This window comes from Myodes glareolus, chromosome 19, assembly GCF_982192425.1.
Source record: "Myodes glareolus chromosome 19, mMyoGla1.1, whole genome shotgun sequence".
Lineage (NCBI taxonomy): Eukaryota > Metazoa > Chordata > Mammalia > Rodentia > Cricetidae > Myodes > Myodes glareolus.
Genome location: NC_142044.1, coordinates 59091072 through 59113299, shown reverse-complemented (window position 1 = coordinate 59113299; position 22228 = coordinate 59091072). Strand labels below are relative to the sequence as shown.

At 39.6% G+C, this 22228-nt stretch overlaps 2 protein-coding genes across 7 annotated transcripts in view; one reads left to right on the top strand and one right to left on the bottom strand.

The window, feature by feature from the left end:
- Positions 1-3252, top strand: part of Scaf11 (SR-related CTD associated factor 11) — a 45252-nt gene extending 42000 nt beyond the window's left edge. For all 6 annotated transcript variants that reach the window (XM_085678772.2, XM_085678769.2, XM_085678771.2 and 3 more), the window contains one exon: positions 206-3252. In XM_085678772.2, coding sequence (XP_085534898.2) covers positions 206-352 — 147 coding nt within the window. In that variant the 3' untranslated portion in view covers positions 353-3252. The remainder of the gene's footprint in view (positions 1-205) is intronic.
- A 6007-nt stretch (positions 3253-9259) lies between these two features.
- The window catches only part of Arid2 (AT-rich interaction domain 2), a 136419-nt gene continuing 123450 nt past the window's right edge, over positions 9260-22228 (bottom strand). Inside the window, exon 21 of the mRNA XM_087899205.1 lies at positions 9260-12123. Coding sequence (XP_087755331.1) covers positions 11982-12123 — 142 coding nt within the window. The 3' untranslated portion in view covers positions 9260-11981. The remainder of the gene's footprint in view (positions 12124-22228) is intronic.

Here is a 22228-nt window from a genome sequence, read left to right as displayed (position 1 = left end):
GCAGCATGGAATGTTTTAACCACCTCTGTTGTAATAACGCTCAAGTGTAGTTAATAAATGCTAGGTCCTGTTCGCATCTGTTCCTTTACCTTTGAATGGTTTGTGTGTGATATGCACATGGAAGCAGGATGCTCTCTTTTTGGTTTTCATACTACTATCCATTTGGCATTGAGCGTGAAAAACATCCCCCCCCCCTTTCTTTTAGGTTTGTCATAGTAAGAGTGGAGAAGTCAATTCTACTAAAGTGGCAAATCTGGTTAAAGCCTATGTAGACAAGTACAAATATTCACGGAAGGGGAGCCAGAAGAAAGCTCTGGAAGAACCTGTGTCTACTGAAAAAAACATCGGCTGACATGGGGAGCACTGTAAAGGACACTGTCAAGATATCTGCAAAGTGCAATTCAACGTGTACCCGTACTGAAAAATCATACACAACTGTGATCAAAATCTGGTTTTGATAAAATTATTTTTTTTATTGTAGGATATAATGTTTTGTTTTAAATATAGCTGTGCACTGCAACTTCTATATCTAACCCCACCCCCCAATAAAATAAATTCAAGGGAAAATTAAGGGTGTAATGGAATGTGCGTTTTTATTAGGAATGTGTTCTAATGTGTATACTGAAAGATGTACAACTTCTTAAGTGGAGTGCATACATCAGAAACTTGTAGACATATCTATATATCTATGTATAATACATTTATTCTGTCAGGCTGAAAAGTAACATATGATCTTCATGACTCCCCCAACTGACTGTAGAAATTGAAAAAATGTATTGCAACTAATATTTCTGATATTAATAGACTATACCAATTACAGGTCCCTAATGTATTTTTGAAGCACATGTCTGAGTCAATGCTTAGGTAAAAAGCAGACCATCATGAGACTTAGCTTCCAGCCTGCAGGTGCTCCTCTCCTGCTGCACCAGCTCCAGGTCACACTGTGTGTATTCCTTTTGTGCTCTTCTCTCCCATACTAGCAAAAACAATAGCAGTTTGAGTTGCTGGATTACAACTTTGCCAGATCAAAGCTTTGTTGAATTTAGAAGACCAATATGGGAGAAAGCTTGCTTTTACAAACTTTGTTCTTTCATTTTATCTTCTGTCTATCAGAGATGGTGAATTGTTTGTGCCAATTGGAGAATTGCTCAGAGGTAGCGACCTTCCTCTTTTGGGACTAAGAATACTTGACCTGCTTCTCTGGCTTCAGGCTGTTGGGCAACTGTCCAATCATAATGCAGTTCTTCTCACACTTCAGAAGTTTCCTAGTGCTTACAGTGGAGGGAGTGTTAATCTGGTGATTGATAGCCAGGCTGCAGAATTCTAGGTGTTATTGTATCTGACAGAAGGAGAGAAAAAATAAATAATGATGTTTTTGCTTAGGATATCAGGGACAAGAGGTTTTTGTGTTTTTTTTATTTTATTTTTTGAAGCATTGGGGTATGTTAATGTTTGTGAAAGGTAAGTTCAGAGTGCTTTGGCACTGTTATTTTCATTGCCATCCAGAAAGAAAAATTAGTTCTATGATAAACTTTGATTCCACTTACAATTTTGAGGACATATTTTATCTGAAAAGATGTCCAATAGCATGGTGATATATCAAGGTGAACACATGCTCAGTGAGGCCTACCACTCCCCACTCACAGGGGCATTGTTCTGTGAGTGCATGTACCTGACTCTTAGCTCTGCAGAGTGCCTCCTGTCTAGTTTTGGTAGGCAGAACCATTCTGAGATTTCAACCCCAGAGTGATCGCACTAGGTTTATAATAAGTTTTGTTAGGTTGTGATTACAGTCCTATACGTATTTCCGAAAAACTTTGATCTTCATTTTTTTATATATATATTTCTGGGCATTTATGATGCAGTATTTTACAGGCATTTTTAATTAATTTGTGTTTAGATTTTGATGGCAGAAGTTTGGAGATAGTTTCATATACCAGTGGCACACTGTGCTCTTCTCAGTTCAGAGTCCCAGAAACAGAGGTGTGGAACTCTGATCCTGCTTTGACATTTGCGGCAGATTGCTGTTTCTTTGCTGACAAGTGGTGTGCCGTGCACTTCCCTGCATTGTTTTCACTGACTTTCTGGGAAGTAAAGAACACTGTAAAATCTGTTTATACAATTTAGGTCTTGGAAACAAGTTTTAAAGTTTAGAAGAAAAAGTAGGTGATGTGGTGAAGTGTTAAGGTCTAACGTCTTTGGGAGAACTCCACTGTTCTTCAAATTAACAGCTGTGTGTTCCATATCTGGTAGGGCACTGGTTAGAGCGCTTTAAAATAGTGAATGTTTACTATTCTAATATATTCTAATACTAGAATATATTCTAACTGGATTAAAATACAAACTTTTAAAGAATGAGTTAGAAAATGCATGCTTTGCGTTAAGAAATAACATTGCTTTTACATTCTTGGTTTTTCTTTCCTTTTTTTTTTCTTAAATTCACATTAGTTTTGCATGTGTATGATTAACTTAGCACAGTTAAGTTGCAGGTTCCTCTTGATCATGACTCAGTATTGACGTGACCTTTGGAACCTTGGGCCCTTTAACTTGCTAGTCACACTGATCCATGTTTCAGGTTTTAGAAATGCCCACTAGTAGTTACTCATTATTTTAACATTCCAAAAGTTTTGTATTCGTTTGTTGCTGTTCTGGTAACGCCCACCACATTTTCTCCATTATCTGCCTTTAAGTTGCCATGGTGTATACTGCTGACTGTTCCATCCAAAGAAGTGTGGCCTCAGAAGCTTAGTGGCTGCCTAAGGCTTGAGACATTGCAGTGTGAGTTGCAGTGCTGTCTGCTGAAACAATACTCTAAACCAGATTGTGGTCTGTAATATATCCTAATAAATTCTTTTGCTAAACAAAGTAGTGTCAAAATTTTATTAAGTTTTCTGGGAAATGATGACTTTTATATCATTTAAACCATTTCCAAATGTGTTGAATTATTTCTTGGAGTTTTACCAAAGTAATGAGTATCATGATTACATTAATAGCCAGGCAATAAAGTCAGAGTTAGCTATAAGCGTATATTTTAATAGCAGTTTTCCTAAATATAATCACTTTAGGAAATTTAATCCCTTTAGTAATTTCTAAAGATAGAAGAGACTGGAAACAAGGAAAAAATCATCTGTAATTCTACCAAAGTTAACCTCTCTCAAGGCTGGCTACAATGCACATTGCTATGTTATAATCCGTTCTTTTCAATTCATGTACTGAGAATATTCCATTTTAATAAAAATTAATTTGACAGCATGACTTTTGGTGACTGCATAGTATTCTATTACAAAGGTGTACTCTTAAAACAGTCCCTTACTGTTGGATATTTGTTTGTTTGATGTTTTGTTTTTGGAGACAGGGTCTCACCATGTAGTCCTGGCTAGGCTTAAACAGGTTGGCCTCACGCTCACAAAGGTCCTGCTTCTGTCTCCTGAGTGCTGGGATTAAAGGTGTGTGCCACCATGCCCCGCCTAAGTTGTTTTTACAAATGTAGAGAAGTACATTAGTGGAGTGTAACGTTTAACTAACTTAAAAATGTTTTACCCAGGTGTAGGGCATGTAACATAGATTCCAGGATTTGGGAGGTAGAGGAAGGATGAACGGGAACTAGAGATCATCAAACTAGCTGAGTTTGAGGCTAGCCTGGCTTACAACGCACTCTCAGAAACAAAACAAACTTAATATGTTAATAGGGAAATGTTTTTTAGATAAATTTTTATACCTAAATCTTTATGTTGTTATTTATGAATAATTTCTTGAAGAATTGGTTATTCAGTCATTTTTGCTAAACATTCAAAAATTATAAATATATAGTTTTTGAAAATTGAGTTATTACTAGTATGTGAAACTCAAGTCTGTAGAGAACCACCAGAAAATATGTTTTTTTTTTTTCCATTGTCAGACTAGTTTTGTAAGACAAAGTACATTTCCTGTCCCTTCCCTGGTGTGAGCACTGCTCTGAATTGCTGTGTCTGCCTCTTCACGGCAGAGACACATCCTTGTGTCAGTGTGTGTCTGCATTCTGTTAAAGCAGGGTTGCGTCCTAGATAGTATTTGTTTCTGGCTGTCTAGAGAGCACCCTTTGTGACTGACCACTATACCTTCTATTTTTGTATATGAATTTCAGGATATTCATATTTTAAATTTGGATACTTCATTCTCTGAGAGGAGTTTAAGTCATTAAACCTATCGTGTCTGTGTTTACATATTTTCTTTCTGCACATCATGCCATGCCTGGTGCTCATGGAGACCAGAAGGGGTCATCAGGTCCCTGGAACTGGAGTCACAGGTGGTTGTGAGCTGTCTGGTGTCTCCCCAGCCCCAGTTCATCAGCGCATACTCACCTCCCGGGGCTCTTGTTTTCTTTGCTTCTTCACATGTAAAATTTGATCTTGGCACATTTGTGTACCTCATTTAATAAAGCTAATTCTAGTATTTTATATGAAAATTGAGGTGTATAAAGATGAGCCATTATCTAATTTCATGGTTACTTAGTGCCTGAGCCAAGATTCAGATCTCAGATTTGTAGACATTGAAGTCTGTGCTTGACTGAGTATAAATACCAGGTTAGGAACAGGAAGAGTAGCCGAGGTGACACCAACTAAAGGTGGTGGAGGACACAGTTCTGCACAGGTGGTGAGTGAGGGAGTGTGCCTGTCATGTCTAACTGCGCCCCTTCATCTTAGTCCAGAGCTTTGAATGTGTTATAGGCAAGTTCTTTACCAACAACTCACATCCAGGCCTGTTTTATTTTTTTAAAAACTTTTTAATAATTTTGCATATGTGAATCATTTGATCTTAAAGCCATTGGTTTGTTGTTTTTAAAAAAGCTGTACCATTTCCTTAAAAAGTTTATAGGAGGTACTGATAAATGGCTCCAGCAGTTAATGTGTTCTTCACTGCTCGTCATAGGACCTGAGTTCAGATCCCAGCACCCACACCATCGGCTCACAGCTGCCTGGAGCTCATGTTCCAGGGACCAACACCTCTGATCTCAGAGAGTCCCTGCACTTGTGCAGAGACCCACTCACTGAAACACATAATTGAAAACAAATATCTGTTTTAAAGAAGTTTTTTAAAATGAGTCAAAACTAAGAAGCTGCCTCCCTGAAGTCAACAGAGCAACTACATTGGTTCCATGTGGATCCTGTTATTATGGGCTGTCTTGTACTATTAAGAACTCTGTTACTGAACAGGTAGCAGTAAAATCTACATTTTAACAAAGGAACGAGAAAGACAGGCAGGACTACAGAAACTTCTTTGTTGCTGAAGTGTCCTTTGTCCCTCTTTCTCCAGATGCCCAGAGCTACCTTCTCCTGCTTGGTCCAAGGCAGGATTGTTTTGTTTCTGTCTGCTTAACCAGTTTCCATGGCTGCTGTGGAAATCCCTCTACATAAGGGTCAGTTTCTTGGTCACAGGCATTATAGCCTGTGTAGTAGCCTCTTGGTTTAGGTGACTGAAATGTTTCAATTCTCTCAATATATCAAGTCTTTTGCAACAACCCTGCTCCTTTAATTTCCAGAATCATTACATACACGGTGTTTATATGTGTTGTATTTTGATAGTGCAGTTCATCTTAGGCACTGGAATAGTCATCTAGGAGTGCAGCTGTTTGGTGTGTGTGTTTATTAAACCATAAAGGGAAATAGGTACATAGTATATATACCTGGTGTGTGTGTGTGGGGGGGTGCTCCAAGGACCTGGTGGGCAAGTCCCTGTAAGTGGTGGCACTTTAGTTAACCAGTAGACAGTGAAACCGTGAGAATGAATGAACTGGAAACTTTGTAGCCAAAATTAGCATCAGAGTCCCAAGCCTAGAGTGGCTGCCAGAGAGATTTGTGGAGGTTTAAAGCTAATCTGTAGTTTCACAATGATTTTCCTTTTGCTAGTAGCACACAGTCAGTAGGCTGGAGGTTTAGCTCACTGGTAGGGTGTACCCAGAATTCATGGAGGCATCCTGGGTTTGAGTCCCACCACTGAGGGTGGGGGGTAAAACCACAAGTAATTGTCTCTCAGAAGCTCAGTAGAAGTGGTTAAGTTAAAGGTGTTTAACTTTATAAGGCAATACTTAAATTGATTCTGGCGATAGCATCATAACTATGGTGGGATGCAGGCCTATACAATGTCTGGGAATGCAATTGGAAATTACAACCTTACAGAGGTTATAGATTTTCCCCCATGATTAAAGCATCCTCACCCACATGTTATCCCTTTCTAGTAGTGTAAAGTTGGGGGTTAGGGTTAATATAAACTATGGATTATTTGTATTAAGCTATTTTGGGTCTATTTTAAATGTGTGCAGAAATTGGTGCTTTTCTAACAGTAAATGGAGAAAGGGTACAACCAATATACAATACTCTTGTTTGAGATTGGACTGTGGACAGTCTTCCTGCCTAAGTCTCACATCTTGGATTACAGGTGTAAGCTACAGGAAGATTCCCCATTACAAACCATAAATAGAAGTCCCATCTGGGCTACCAACAGATGGAACTCTGTATACTTTTCCTTGACTTCTACATTACCATAGTGGGAATAAAAAGTATGATCAAAATATAATTCCTTCCTCCCAAAGTACAAGCTATGGTTGGAGAGGCAGGGCAGAAAGGACTGGAGGCATTCAGGAGAGCTGCCTTGCTTCCCCCTTGGCCTTCAGCTCCTTTCCTTGAGTGCCTGGGACTTGGTGGACTTGGCGGCTGATGGTTTTGACTCTCAATAGGTTTGTGGCTGAGAAACCTGTTAGTGGTCAAGTAGTGGTCCCAAGTCATAAGGAGGTAGAAGTTATTCTCAGTCCTGTAAGTATTAGGGAAGATCATCTGTAAGTGAAGGCAAGTGGGGAGTCTTGTTTTTAAAACTTAAGAACGTAAGGTGTCACCTCCCAGCACGAGTTGTCTCTGTGAGTTGCTTGCCTATTCTGCAGAGTTGTGTCAGGTTTGGAAAACCCCAGCCTGTGTAATCACTGCTGGCTTTCTCAGCCCTTGCACCAACATGAAAAGTTTAACTTGTCCCGTGGTTTGTGATCTAGGTACACACACATTTAACCTTCAAGTTCTAATCTTGTTAATTATCTGGATTTAGACACCCTCTCGCCCTGCTAAGCACTGAAAAATGATGGCAAACTTTTTGCCGAGTATTTGAATAACTGGTGCAAGTAAAGTGTTGTAGAACCCAGTTAGGTGTGTATGCTCACTGAAATCTTTGCAGAAAGGAGTCTTACCTTGTAAAGTCATTACACTGTTGCTTTTTAAATCATACGCAGAACTTTTTCCTTAGACATAGATGCACGTGTCCCAGGTGGGCCTGGAGCTTGACACGTAGCTGGGAATGACCTTGAATTTGATTGTCCTGCCCTCACTTTTGTGTGCACTACTGAGATCTAGTGGTCACAGCAGCAGTGCATGTCATGGAGTGCTTACAGCCTCTGTGCTGAGTTTACTTGTAGTCTGTATCGCTTAAGATCCCTGAGGAGGTTCCACTTACTAATGTCATAGGTTTGAAAATCTGCAACGAGTTTCCTTCCCACAGTCACATGCAGCCACACCCCACAGCCTCAAAGCACATAGCTATCTTGTTTAAGCCAGTGAGATTGCCTAAGGCTGGGAAGCAGGCTCTCCACTTGGAGCCAGTGGGACGCTGAGTACTCGGGCTGCTGCCCTGTGCTTTGCTGGCGCAGTCATTTAGTCCTGTGACACCAGTGCCCACCTGCCCTCTTCTTTTTTGAGACAGGATATATATCTAGTCTTGGTTGTCCCAGAACTCACTCTGTAGACCAGGTTAGCCTCAAACTCAAAGAGCTGCATGCCTTAGCCTCCAGACCGCTGGGATTAAAGGTGTGTGCCACCACACCTGACTGACTCCAATACCATTAGACTTCTAACTGAAAAGGGTCTGGTCAGGAGGACAACTGCTCTGCAACACCCTAGAGGCCAACTTGGACTCTGATTTGTAAATTATCATAAACTACTGCATGGCAGTAATTTATGAGACAGTAACCACACGTCCACCCCAAGAACTCCCCAGCAGAAACATGCCCAAGGGCAGTAGGAGACAGTTCACACCGTCATTTGTAATAGGCAACAGGCAAACTCCTACTGGTATACTGTTCTGCTGTACCAGTACTACCTCTTCAGCAGTAGTGCTGAGTCAGACTACTATCTTTAAACTCAAAAAGTAACCAAGAAGGGGCTAGAGAGATGACTCAGTAGTTAAGAGCACCACCTGCTCTCCCAAAGGTCCTGAGTTCAATTCCCTGCAACCACATGGTGGCTCACAGCCATCTGTAATGAGGTCTGGTGCCCTCTTCTGGCGTGTAGGCAGAGCACTGAGAATACTGTATACATGATAAATGAATAAATCTTTAAAATTAAAAAATAACCAAGAGACGAGTAGTAAGCTGTCGAGTGACTGCTTCAGGGCATTTCTTTCTGATGGGTTAGTAGTGCTCAGGAGGTGGGATCTGAAGCCTTGGGGGATTGTCATTGTATGTGAACAGTACTTGGATCAGGGTTTGCTGCATTTTATGATTTTTTTTTTAATGTATGTCCTAGTTCATTTAAAATAGTGATTGTACCTGTAGACCCATAATTATTTAATTGTGTGTCAGTCCTGGGCATCTAACTCAGATCTTTGTGTTTGTGTTTTATTTTCAAACTGAACCATCCCACCCTCTTAGTGTGGTTCTATTACCAAAGAAAATGAGTTCACTTATCTACATACACACTACAGCCCCTCAGCTTTTTGTTTGTTTTTAAGCAATGCAGGGAAGTTAACAGGAATCTTTGTTAGAGAAAGTTTCTGACTGTAATGGTACCAGCCAGTAATGTTGTCCCTTCTGTTGTGGCCTTTGAAGGAAGCTAATTGTTCAGACAAGAGTTGTACAGTGTGAGAGTGATAAAAACTAACATCAGCTGGATATAAATGCCTTCTCTTTTCCTGAATTGTAAGATTGAACCAACAACAGTGTGAGGTGCCCTCTGTGGCTGATCTTGAAGTCCCATTCTTGCTCCTCTGGGGAAGAGCCTCACTCTTTTCTTTGGTCTTTCAGTACTTTAATCATGGTGTAAGATCAAGACAGAAGTCAATTATCCAAAACACTCATTTTAAAAATCAGTTTTATTGTCATTTTATGGTTTAAAAAAACATACATGGCATGGCTATAAAATAATGAGACAAGTTTTCATGTGTGGCTTAGTCTATTGAGTCTCATTAATATATAGTCATATCCTGTCTCAAGTCGGAAGAAAAATATGCCTTCACTATATGATCATCAGTTTTGTTACTTAAAATTTATTAAGTGCCAACAGAGCACTAGGCACATATATAACACAGAATTGTACAGTCTCTATGTTGTTGACTATTATTTACATAGATTTCTCAAAGATAACATTAAAGCTTGTATTTACAGAACTTTAGACAAAAATAACAATACTGGAAGTCAGCAAGTTTCTGTCTAGCAAGGAGCACCTTTTCATGACTGCGAGGGTTAAGCAGAACCTAGAGTGCACGAGCACTTCAATTCCATTCCCCAAGTCCGTGTTATTCCATTAGAGTCAGATAAAGCTGAAAGAGGGAGATCCTAGGAGGGAAGCTACAAATTGGTTTCATTAGGTCAAATACATTTAGAAAATTCTGCTGAGACCATTGCTTAAAAGCACTAAAGACACATTTATACATTTTAACACAAAGTCTGCAGCTACAGGATGCAATTCAGTGAGGTGACAGGATGACAGTTACGGAAGTCATTTTCCTAACCCTGTCTTTGCTACCGAACATTAACCACCATGGCAATTTCCTGCTTTGAAGACAAGCAAACAGAGATGTTACAAAAAATTGTAGAAAAACTCAAATTTTTAGATAAAAACAGTGAATAGAAAATTCCCCAACTGTCTGCTCTCAGGAACTTGTAAGTCTGGAGATATCTGAGGGATACTTTAAGGTACCTGGACTCGGGGGTCTGCTAGGCAGCCCTAGTCTGTGGAGGGGAAGTCAGATGCCATCATCCTGAGAAATACAAAGTTTTGGTGTCATCACACATTTCTTTCAGATAGAACTGAGTGCACAGACTCGGATGCCCTTAGGGAGAAATTACTTTTTGGTATTAATAAGTGACCAAGAAATTTAAAATTTATGTCCAGACTGAAGCTCATCTCAAAGAATCTGTCCCCAATTCATGTTAAACTGAACCAACAGTCACAGAATGCTAAACATTAAAAGCTTTGTCAGATGCATGACAGTCAGTAAGGCATACTGAACTTTAACTGCACCAGCTGTCTCTCAGTTGCACTCTGGGCTGCTGTTTGTTATATCGTAAACAAGAATTTGGTCTTCTTCCTACATTGACTATGGGTGTCATGTGATAAACCTGTTCTCTACAGTATTAATCACAAAGGATTATAAAGTAGGTAGGTGACCGTTGGACCTTGCATTCAGCTAGGCTAAGGAAACTTAATATTTTAGAATGTCTTAATAAGCATACTCCAGAAATAAAGGACTCAAGAAAATGTTCAGTCTTTTATTTAAAAACTATAAACAGTCACCAAAGTAAATAAAGCCATTCTATAACATAAACTGTCAGGTCTATATTTTATACTGCACATCCTAAGGACACAGCAGAAATGGTGGTTGGGAGGCCCTCCACATTTGGATGCTAATAGAACAGGCAATAGGCAGTTATAAGTGGATACATTTCACGCTTGGGGGGAAAAGACAATTTAAGGAAGTGAGCAGTTTCTGAGCAGGAATGTGGTACAGTATTAAGAATGGAAGAATAATACAATAAAATTCCACACTATATTAAGATAGAAAAAGTAGTGAAGAAAATATCATACCTGCACATAATGCATATATAACACAGGAGAAAACCTGTATAAAATTCCATGTATTTAAACCAATTTACAAATACAAAAAAATTCTGTACAAGCTCTGAGCTTGCACATGACAAATGCTTACAGTGGATACATATTAGGGAAAACCAAAAAAAACAAAAACAAAAACAAAACCCTTCAAATAGTTTTTCTTCTACAAAAATGACATAAGATATATTATTCCATACTCTTTCAGCCAGCAAAATGAGTTCTACAAGGTGTATAATACAAAAAACCCAAGGTGGGAGGGGGGATCCAAGAAAACCAAAAAAAGAAAAGGAGAAAAAAAAAATCACAGTTCCACAAAACTGTTCTGACTTTACAGCATCAGTACCTTTGCAGAAGTATTTACACAAATGTAAAGAACATCATCCACTGCGTAGAATATATCACAATTACTTACAGTTGACAGGAAAGTCTAGAAAACTTTAGAGCCTACCAATAATGCTTCTAGGACACCACAGAATGTATTTCCAGTGGCTGCAGTGGTATGAAGGGTGTTCATTCTATTCACAAATATTTACAAGATCTATTCAGACTGGTAAATTTTTATGATAATAAATAAGTGAAAATATATTGGCTCAAGTAAGAAAACCAAGCTACTGATTCTAAACAAAACACACAATCCACAGCTAGATATTGGTGGCCCCTCTGAAGCTGGGGGATAGGTGTGCTCAAACTTTGTCTTTATTCAAACCAGCTTAAATGGTTTTGTAAATATAAAAATGTGCTCCTTCTTGGATATAGATAAAAATATTAATGCTTCTATTTCATCTGCTCACGTAGGTTTCACACTATTCATGTCTATTCCAATGTGGATGGTACTGGATTCTGATCACAGCAGTCTCCATCAGGATGGCAGAACCAAGACATCCTGCAGATAAGCTGGCTGACAATCCCACAGTAGTTTTTTTTTTCCTTTTTAGATTTTTTCTTTTAAACAGAGGAGAAAGGGATTCGTTCAGAGATCAGAATACGAAGCTTCCTCTCACTCAGCATCATGGGAGGACACAAAATAATTCATTCTATGGTCTCTGCTCCATTAAGACTTGGTGCTTTCTTCAGTAACAGTATGTGAAATGTATCTGACTTTGAGTCCCCGCTGTGTAAGTGGGATAGGATTTACTACAGCATTTCTGAGTCTTTTTCTTGTTCTTTACTCTGAACTGTAAAATTAAGTTCATAAAGGCATTTGGCAAGGGTGGAGGAAGCTTCCATGTTACTAATGGCTAGCACTGATAAGTTGTTTTCATGTCTCTTTAACAATCTAGAAAAACAAAACAAAACACAGATTATCAGTCTCCAGGATCATAGTTTAGATTCCTTATCACAGATTATACAACTAAAATAGAAACATCCTATAGTTCCACATCCGGCCAGTGTTAATACAGCATTGTAGAAAGAGGAGGAACAAGCTAGACATCAGTCAGCACAATTCACTGATGAGTACGTTAACGCCAACTTCTGGCCCCTGGAACTCAATTGACTTTCTAGATAGGCAGGGTTTGTGTACACAAAAGGTTACACAACGTATTTTTGTATATTCATTCAGGATTTTAGAAATTTCACAAATCAGAAAGTTGCAGGGAAGGAACAAAAACATTTATGAACTTGAAATTTTCTGTCACAAAGGTCACAGTATTGATGTGGCTGAGAATATAGAGAGAGTGGGAGTGAGCATCACATGGGAAGACCGCTTTGGGCTGGGAAGGAAAGAGTGAACAGAAGGACAGGAGGCTAAGGCAAGCACACTAACTCAATATGAAAAGGTATGCAATGGTATAATGCTCACTGCACACTTCTTTCAAGTTGGGCTTAAGTGTGAACACTTTCATTTTAAACATCTGGAAAACAAGTTGCACAGCAATGAGAGATTACCCAAGACCTTCACTATTTTCATTAAAGTAATCCTGGGTAAGAGAAACCAGAGAAGGGGCTGGAGAAATGGCCCAATGTTTAAAGAGCCTGCTCTTGCCAAGGAACCATGTTTGGTTCCTAGCACCAATATCAGGTGGCTCAGTTTTCTTTATTTCTGGTGCTATGGGATCTGACACCTGACCTTTGTGGGCAGAGCACACAGGTGGTGGATATACATGAATGTAGCAAAATGCAGAAAATAAAATGAGTACATCTTAGAAAAAGAACAAAATCAGGAGAAAAAAAATGGTGAAAATATCCCTGAAATTATAATGAAAACACTGTAGAGAAAGAAGTAAAGCATGGAAACAGAAAAAAATAATCTAGCTACATTTAATGTGGAAGACTGGAGAAAGCCCGGTGGTGGCACGCGTACACAGAACGTCCAAGGCCCTAGGTTCGCTGCCCATGACTAGGAGTAAAATGTGGACACCAAGGGAACAAAACGGCAAGCATAACTCTATTCCAATATGAACAAAGTGCTGCTGCATGTAACTACAGAAACCAATCTCACAGTTCCTGCTGAGAAACCTCATTGTCTGATACAACTTACATCAAGTCAAAGTCAGGCAAAATACCCTGTAGTATATATTACTAATTAGGACAATGGGGCGGGGTGGAACATGGTCCTGTGGGATGGGTGGTACTCTACTGTTGTTTCTGTGTGTTACCACTTTCCATTAATTCAACATAATTCAGATTTGTGGACTCTATGCATGACTTATTTCAAATTTTTATTTACCAAATTTTCAAATCAACTAAAAATTATCTGATTTTCCTAAAACAAACAAACAAACAAAAAACTCAGCTCAGCTGAGAGGCATGTACTCGTGAGGCAGATGAACCTCTAGACATTTGAGACCAGGGTTATATAGAAAAACCTATCTCAAAACCAAAGAAAACAAACTCATAGTGTTTTTGGAAGGAGGGGCGGTGGTGGTGCTGGAGTTGTACTTAAGGCCCTGTACATGCGTTACCACTGGACCCAGGTACATCACTGGGTCCAGTGAGTACCTTCACTTCTATAAGGTTAAAAATCAGTATAAAAACCTAACTAACTTCTTTCTGTTTATTCTCCTCCTGAATTTTCAATTTTACATGCTGGCCTAAGTTGTATTAATAGAAACATTTTAAGATACAAATTATCTTCTAGGAAAATCAAGTAGTTTGAAGAAAGCTTATATACTACCAAAGAAAGAAAGAAAAAACCGAAACAAAATAAAACAGCACCAAGAGATAAAGAAATCTATCTTTGTAGAAGAATGAAAATAGATCCCTATCTATCACCATGCACAAAACTCAAGAACAAATGGATCAAAGACTTCAACATAAAGCCAGCCACACTGAACCTTAATAGAAGTGTAAGTGGGAAGTACACTTGAACACATTGGCACAGGGAACCACTTCCTAAATAAAACCCCAGCAGCACAGACACTGAGAGAAACAATTAATAAATGGGACCTCCTGAAACTGAGAAGCTTCTGTAAAGCAAAGGACACGGTCAACAAGACAAAACGACAGCCCACAGAATGAAAAAAGATCTTTACTAACCCCACATCAGACAGAGGTCTGCTCTCCAAATATACAAAGAACTCAAGAAACTGGACACCAAAAGATCATATAATCCAATAAAAAAAAAAATGGGTACAGACCTAAACAGAGAACTCTCAACAGAGGAATCTAAAATGGCTGAAAGACACTTAAGGAATTGTTCAACATCCTTAGTCATCAGAGAAGTCCAAATCAAAACAACTCTGAGATTCTATCTTCCACCTGTAAGAATGGCTAATATCAAAAACACTAATGACAACTTATGCTGGAGAGGTTGTGGGGAAAAGGGAACACTCCTCCATTGCTGGTGGGAATGCAAGCTGGTACAGTTCCTTTGGATGTCAGTATGGCAATTTCTCAGAAAATTAGGAAGCAACCTTCCTCAAGATCCAATAATAACCACTTTTGGGTATATTTCCAAAGGATGCTAAATCTTGCCACAAGGACATGTGCTCAACTGTGTTCATAGCAGCTTTGTTTGTCATAGCCAGAACCTGGAAACAACCTAAATGCCCCTCGATCGAAGAATGGATAAAGAAAATGTGGTACATTTACACAATGGAGTACTACACAGCAGAAAAAAATAATGACAGCTTGAATTTTGCAGGAAAATGGATGGAGCTAGAAAACATCATTTTGAGTGAGGTAACCCAGACACAGAAAGACAATTATCACATATTCTCACTCATAGGTGGTTTTTAAACACAAAGCAAAGAAAGCCAGCCTACAAACTACAATCCCAGAGAACTTAGACAACAATGCGGACACTAAGAGAGACTTAGGTAGATCTAATCTACATGGGAAGTAGAAAATAGAAAAAGACAAGATCTTCTGAGTAAATTGGGAGCATGGGGACCTTGAGGGAGGGATGAAGGGGGGAGGGGAGAGGCAAGAAAGGGAGCAGAGAAAAATATAGAGCTCAATAAATATCAATGAAAATGTACTAAAAAAATCTGTCTTGACAAACAAAACAGAAAGGCTTAGGTTTTAGACATGGACATTGTTGGAGATGGGGAAGAGAATTAATTAGAGTGGAAAATAGGATTAAGAGACAACTGAGGATCCCTTTCAATCTCATTTCCAAAATGTAAACCCTCATTTTAACTGTCTTTAACTGCTTACTTATAAAAGGTGAGAGAATTAGAGGTATTTTCCATGGAGAGAAAAAAAACAAAATCTCTCTTTACAGAACTGACACTGGGGACTGCTAACAAACAAGCTAGCGCACTGGAGATCACCTACAGACAGCAACTGCACGCCAAACTGCCTGTTCTCACATTCTTCCTTTACTGTATTTTGAAACGGTCTTGCAGTGAGGTCCACACTGACCTCCACCTAGCCCATGACCCATCCTTCTGTGACAGGTGTCCAATCCTCATGCCTGATTTAGATGTTTTATTCTTAAAATATAAAGGAATCCCAAAAGTCCTCAAACATTTGAGAAAAGAATAAGTATACAAAAGAGCAGGAAAAAAATCTGAACAATACGAGCATTAGCATCATCAGCCACCAAACTCAACATTGTCAGGACGTCATAAAACTGCAGCTGGGAACAAATAAGGCCCTCAAGGAGCAGTGAAGACCCCACCGGTTTGAGGATTAAGTGAAAAAGATTTCCTGAAGAGATTAGAAAAAACTGAAAGTCAAAAGAAATTAAAAAAAAACATGAAAACTTGTCATTATCAAAGTATATGAATCTATACTCAATACATCCATTCAACTGAAGGGCCCAGTGAAATAAGCACCCAGACCTAGGGAATCCAGAACAGCGTGGGGCTGACAGAAACACACAGACACAACAGCACCAAATCACTTGTGCATCTGTAGCCAGCTGAAGAAGATGCAGAGACACTGGAGAAAACAAGTGAGGGTTGGTCCACAAGTAATCCTGCAACAATGAAAATAATAAATGCAAAACGGACAAGATAGCTATGAGATATGAAACTGTCCCGAGAAAATACAAAGGCATACCCTCAGTCATGGAACAGGCAATGCTCTAGGAGAAAAATCTCTGCTCAGCAAAGGAAATGACTATGAGGGTGAGAGAACATGGAGAAGCTATCTGTAGAGCATGCATCTGACAGAGGAACAGTCAGGACATCTAAGGGACAGCAAAATCTCAACATCAAAATGCCAACCACCCAATTAAAGAATGAGCAACTCGCTTAAATACACATTTCTTTAAAAAACAGACATAAAAATTGTTGAGAGCTATATAGCCTAGTATCAGTCACCAGAGAAATGCAAAAGGAAACCACGATACTGCCCCACTCAACAGCAATGGCTATTTTATTATCAGAAGTCAAGCTATGCACACTGCTGGTGGGACTGTTAATCAGCAGATGCCCAGGAAAACAGTACAGATATCTCAAAAAACAGAAAAGGCAACTCTTTTGGTCTAGATGTCAAGTGGTGTGCTAAAGGTTATTCTGTGTAGGGACTGAGCTTTGGGAAAGCAGTTTCTGACTTCATCTATTATCCATCAATGTACTAATACTCTGACTACATCACTGGGGCTATGTGTGTGCAAGAGTTGGCTGGTGGGCCTGAGCTGGAGGAAATAGTCATAGGATGAACAGCCTCCTGTCACATGTTCCTACTCATGACAGTTCTTTAGAATTACTTATGTTATTGGTGTCTTGCATGTATGTGTGAGGGTGTTGGATCCCCTAGAACTGGAGTTACAGACCAATGTGAGCTGCCATATAAGTGATGGGAGTTGAACCTAGGTCGTCTGGAAGAGCAACCAGTGCTCTTAAACTGCTGAGCAATCTCTCCAGCTACACTCACAGTTCTAAAAGCAATCTTTTTCTTTTCTTCCTCCCTTCCCTTCCTGCCCTCCCTCTCTCCCGCCAGGGTATCATTGTGTAGCAACTCACTCTGTATATCCATACTAATGAAAAGCTAATAAAATTAAATCACTCTGCCATGTTTACTGCAGTACCATTCATAAGAGCAAGAACTGGAAACATCTGAAGTGTTCATCAACTAAGGAACGAACAAGGCAACATGGTCCACACATAAATGAAATGCTAATCAGCCATGAAAACAAACATCATACCAAGTGTAGCTACAGTTCACTGCTGTTCGCCATGCAGCATGAAAAGTCACAAGGCACAGAAAGACAAGGACTACATGCCTTTAGAAAGGCTGATCTTAATCAAACTGAGTAGATGGTACTTAGCGGGGTCTAAGAAGGGTATGGGGAGGAAAACTAGGGAGAGGTTAATCAGTGAGCACTAAGGCACTGTTTGGAGCCAGAGGCTCTGGTGCAACTGTATGGAATGTAAGGTGAACTACTGTAGATTTCAAAGAGGCAGAAGAAAGGAATCTGAATGCTTTTACCACAAAAACAAAACAAAACAAAAAGATAAAAGGTTGAAGACAGGCTTTACACATTATACAATGTGCGTGTGTGTGTGTGTCAAAGCATCACAGAACACCTCATTAATATGTACAATTGTTTTGGAAACAGTTAAAACAACTTATAAGTCACTATATTTTAGAAAGCCAGAAATATGCTAGAACTTAGGAGTGGAAAAATAGATCACATGCAAAGAAATGTGACCTAGAATGCCACTGAACCCTAACAGCACAGCTGGGGAAGACCTGCAGCAAAAATACTTTTCCAAATCAGAATTTCACATCTAGACAAAAGACAGGGTTTCTCTGTGTAGCCCCGAGTGTACTGGAACTTGTTCTTTAGACTCAGACTGGCCTTGTACTCACAGATCTGCCTGCCTCTGCCTCCGGAGTTCTGGGATTAAAGGCCTGTGCCACAAATACACAGCTCCACAGGCATATTTTTAATAAACATTAGGAAAATACCAGAAGACTCTGCTTTAGTTCATGAAAGTTACTAAGGCAGAGACGAGGAGGCATGGGACTGCTCTTGAAAGCTCTACAATGACTTGGGTTCCACAGTTCTTCTGACATGTGGTTTATCATCATAAACACTTAAAACAATTCATTGGTAATTGTGCAAGCACGGCTACAATCACTTTTGAGTATTTTCTGCACCCCAAACAGAACCCAAGCTCATTAACTGTCATTTCCATTTTATGTTACTTTTTTCATTTTCATGAATATATATATATAATGAAATTAACCAATTTGATAACATCAAGTACATTGATCCTGTAGTGTAACTATTGTTACTATCTGTAGCCCTTTTATTTTACAACAGATCATTCTATATATCAAACAATTTCCCAATCCCCAACTCATATTAATTCAGTGGTTCACAACCTTCCTAATGCTGCAATCCTTTAATACAGATCCGCATGGTGTACTGACCCCAACCATAAAATTACCCTCGTTGCTACTTCATCACTGTAATTTTGCTACTGTTAGGAATCATAATATGAGACAGAAGTTTGCCAATGATGTTGCGACCCACGGTTGAGAACCATGGGCTTAATTGGTCTGTCTGTGCTTATTCTGGTAGAAACCACACAGAACCAGGACACCGATCCCATGTGCCTGGCTTAGTCAGTCAGGACTTCCTCAAGGTTCACAGCAGTGGCCTACATTAGCACTTTCTCCTTTCTAATGGTGCAGTAGCACCCCACTTTAAGTCTACCCTATGATGTCTCTCTTCTTGAAGAGCTAGCTGATGCAGATTTCCACAGCAGTTGGGACATTTGTATATAGTTTCAATAAGGATCCCTTATCAACTATGTGATTTTTCTTATTCTATGATTTGCCATTTACTGTTGACAATGTCTTTTGATGTGCAAATTTTAGTTTTATTGAAGTCCAGTTTGTCCAGATTCTGTTTGCTCCACTTCTAGTGTACACATCTAATGAAGTAGCCCAAGAAGCCTTTGCCTCATGTTTGCTTCTACTTGGTTAGTAGTTTTAGCTCATTTATGCAACTCATTGATCTATTTTGAGCTAGGATATATATGGCAATAGCAGCTGTTCAATTTCTTTTACAAATGTAAGTCTAGTTTTCCAAACATCATTTGCTGGAGACAGCTTGAGACTGAGAAACTGGCAGCCTTCTTCAGCTGTGTGTGGGAAGGTCCACTCGGGTCTCTCCTCTGCTCTCTCAGGCTTCCTGTCTTTATACCAGGAGCACAGGCATAGTATCTGTACAGCAACTTCTAATACCAGGAAGTTACTATGAGCATTCTGACTTTGTTGTTCTTTGTCAAGATTATTTTTACCTTTTTGAGTCCCTTTCAGGATGGATTAATCTATTTCCATAAAAACTGCTGGCACTTTGATGGGGAAATCTTTAAAAAATAAATTAAAATATATATATTGGTGTTTTGCCTGCATGAATGTCTGTGTGCCACATGTGTGCCAGAAGAGGGCACTAAGTTCTTGGAACTGGAGTTGTGAGCAGCCATACAGATGCTGGGAATTCAACCTGGATCCTCTGGAAGAGCAGACAATTCTCTTAACCACTATTTCTCCAGTGCCTATATTGGCAGCTGACCATTGGCCCACTGAATATGGGCTATCCTCCCATTTATTCATGTACCCTTTAAATTCTCAGCAATCATTTATTATTTTCAACATATAAACTTCCCTGATTTAGCTAGTTTCTAAGTGTTTTGTTCTTCTGACATTGTTATAAATGGGATACTTTCTTAATTTCCCTTTGGGATTGCTCATGATTAATGTATTCAATCAAAAGGACTATCTGGGGACAGCAGAGATCGCTCAGTGGTTACAGCATTTCTTGGTCTCACAAAGGATCCAATTTTGGTTCCCAGCACACACATGGTAGCTTTCAGCCATCTCCAGTTCCAGGAGACCTGATACTTTTTATTGACCTCCACTGGCACCAGGCATGCATGTGGTGAACACACACACAAGTGTGTGTGTGTGTGTGTGTGTGTGTGTGTGTGAAGGAAAAGCCCCATACACATAAAATTAGAAAAGCACTTAGAAAGCATTAGTTGATTTTCAAATAAGATCTAAGTATTATTCAGTTATCAAAAGGAAACAAATTTTGAGACTTCACCAGAGCTGAAACTCAATGAGAAGGGATAAAATGCATCATTCAAACTATCAGATCCTGACATTAAAACAAAAAAACCCTCATACATCTACCATTTTCCTTGTGCAAGGTACTGTATGTCAAAGTAAAGGTAAACTAACATCTACCTCTTAACCTAAATGTTCTTATTAAGAATAGAAATATGTTTTGGTATTGTTTCACTAGCAAAGGGATTCCTTACACTCTCCTCCATGTACTGGGGTTCATGGTTATCAGTATTTTCAGACACAGAATGGTCCAGCAGAGGAAATGCTCACGGGAAGGACACAGTGAAGATGGCTGCATGAGAAGAACTAGTGGGCTGCTGTGAGACAAGGTCTCACCATGCATCCTAGGCTGACTTCAAACTTGCAGTCCCCTAATGTACCCTTCATAGTCTTGCCTGATGGTGGCTTGCACTTTTAGGAAGCCACTATTCGGAGACCCTAACAACTGACATTTCAGAACACATTTGCATGACAACAGTCTACATGCAAGACAAGAGGTCAACCAGAAGTGAACAGGGCAAAGTAATAACTTCTGGCTCTGTGCGTGATAGCCAGAGAAATGGGCTTTGCCATACAAGCCCAAGCATGCAACCAGCTTCCATGAAGGAACAGCCCTAAAGAAAAATTATCTTGGGAACTCTAACCATTACACAAACTCCAATCAGATCTCTGGCAGGAAAGGAACTTGCCGGTTCCCCTTCCTTCTGTCTATCACATATTTACTGAATGACTGTCACCAAAACGCAACAATTTAAATAACACCCAATCTCTACCTTCAAAGAGCTCCACATGCAGCAGAAAGGACACAGAGTTAGCTGAACAGGTTAGGGCCAGAGGAAGACATCAAGAATGGAGGTAAGAAGCCCGGATGTAGATTTCCTAAGCTGTGTTTGAGTAGTATTCTAGTGTTCATGCTGGAACGGGTATAGTCTGAACATTCAAACTGTTTAGAGATTAAAAATCCAAAGACAGACAGCTTAGAGAAAAAGAACAAGAAGAAACCAGTGGGGAATGAAATGCAACATAAGAAAGGCTACAGGAACTGGCTACTTTTCCAGAGGACCTTGGTTTAATTCCCTGCACCCTCATGGTGGCTCTCAACCACTATTAACTCCAATTCCAGAGGACACAACACCCTCTTCTGGCCTCTGTGGGTACTGCACACATAGTGCACAGAGATACCTGCAGACAAAACTCCCATACACATGAAAAATAAATAAATTTTAAAAAGGCTATAGAAAGCAGTGCTCATCTGCACAGACTTACAGAGATAGCAGACACACTAACACGAAGGACAGCAGAGCCTGCAGCAGATGTGCAGAGGTGAAGACAGAGTCTAATGTGAAGGGGAACATGCATTAGTTTTTCTGTGGCTGCAAAGCAGGCTGCAATGAAAACTGAGGGTGAGAAGGAAAGTGGGGAAGGAGGAAGAACACACAGAAGAAATTGGTGTTCTGACAGAGCCGGGTAAGCCTTAACATTAAAAAAGTCATTATTTAGCGAGGGGGAGGCAGAGGCAGGCGGATTCCTGTAAGTTCAAGGCCAGCCTGGTCTACAGAGAAAGTTCCAGGACAGGTTTCAAAGCTACAGAGAAACCCTGTCTCGAAAACAAACAAAACCAAAAACAACAATAACAAAATCATTACTTAAATATTATGAATGTTCGACCTCTAACACCCAAACCAAACACTACCTCCAACAAAACCAATTTGATACTTTTCATGTTGCACATTTACAAAAAATTATTCCTGCAATATTTGTCTTACTAGGTCTGTGTTATTTCATTCACTATATTTTCTTGTTCTATCCGTCTATCCGCTAATTTCATTTTTCTTTACAGTTTAGTACTATTCCACAGTGAACCCCACATTCGTAACCTACTGGTCAGCCGAAGGACATTTAGG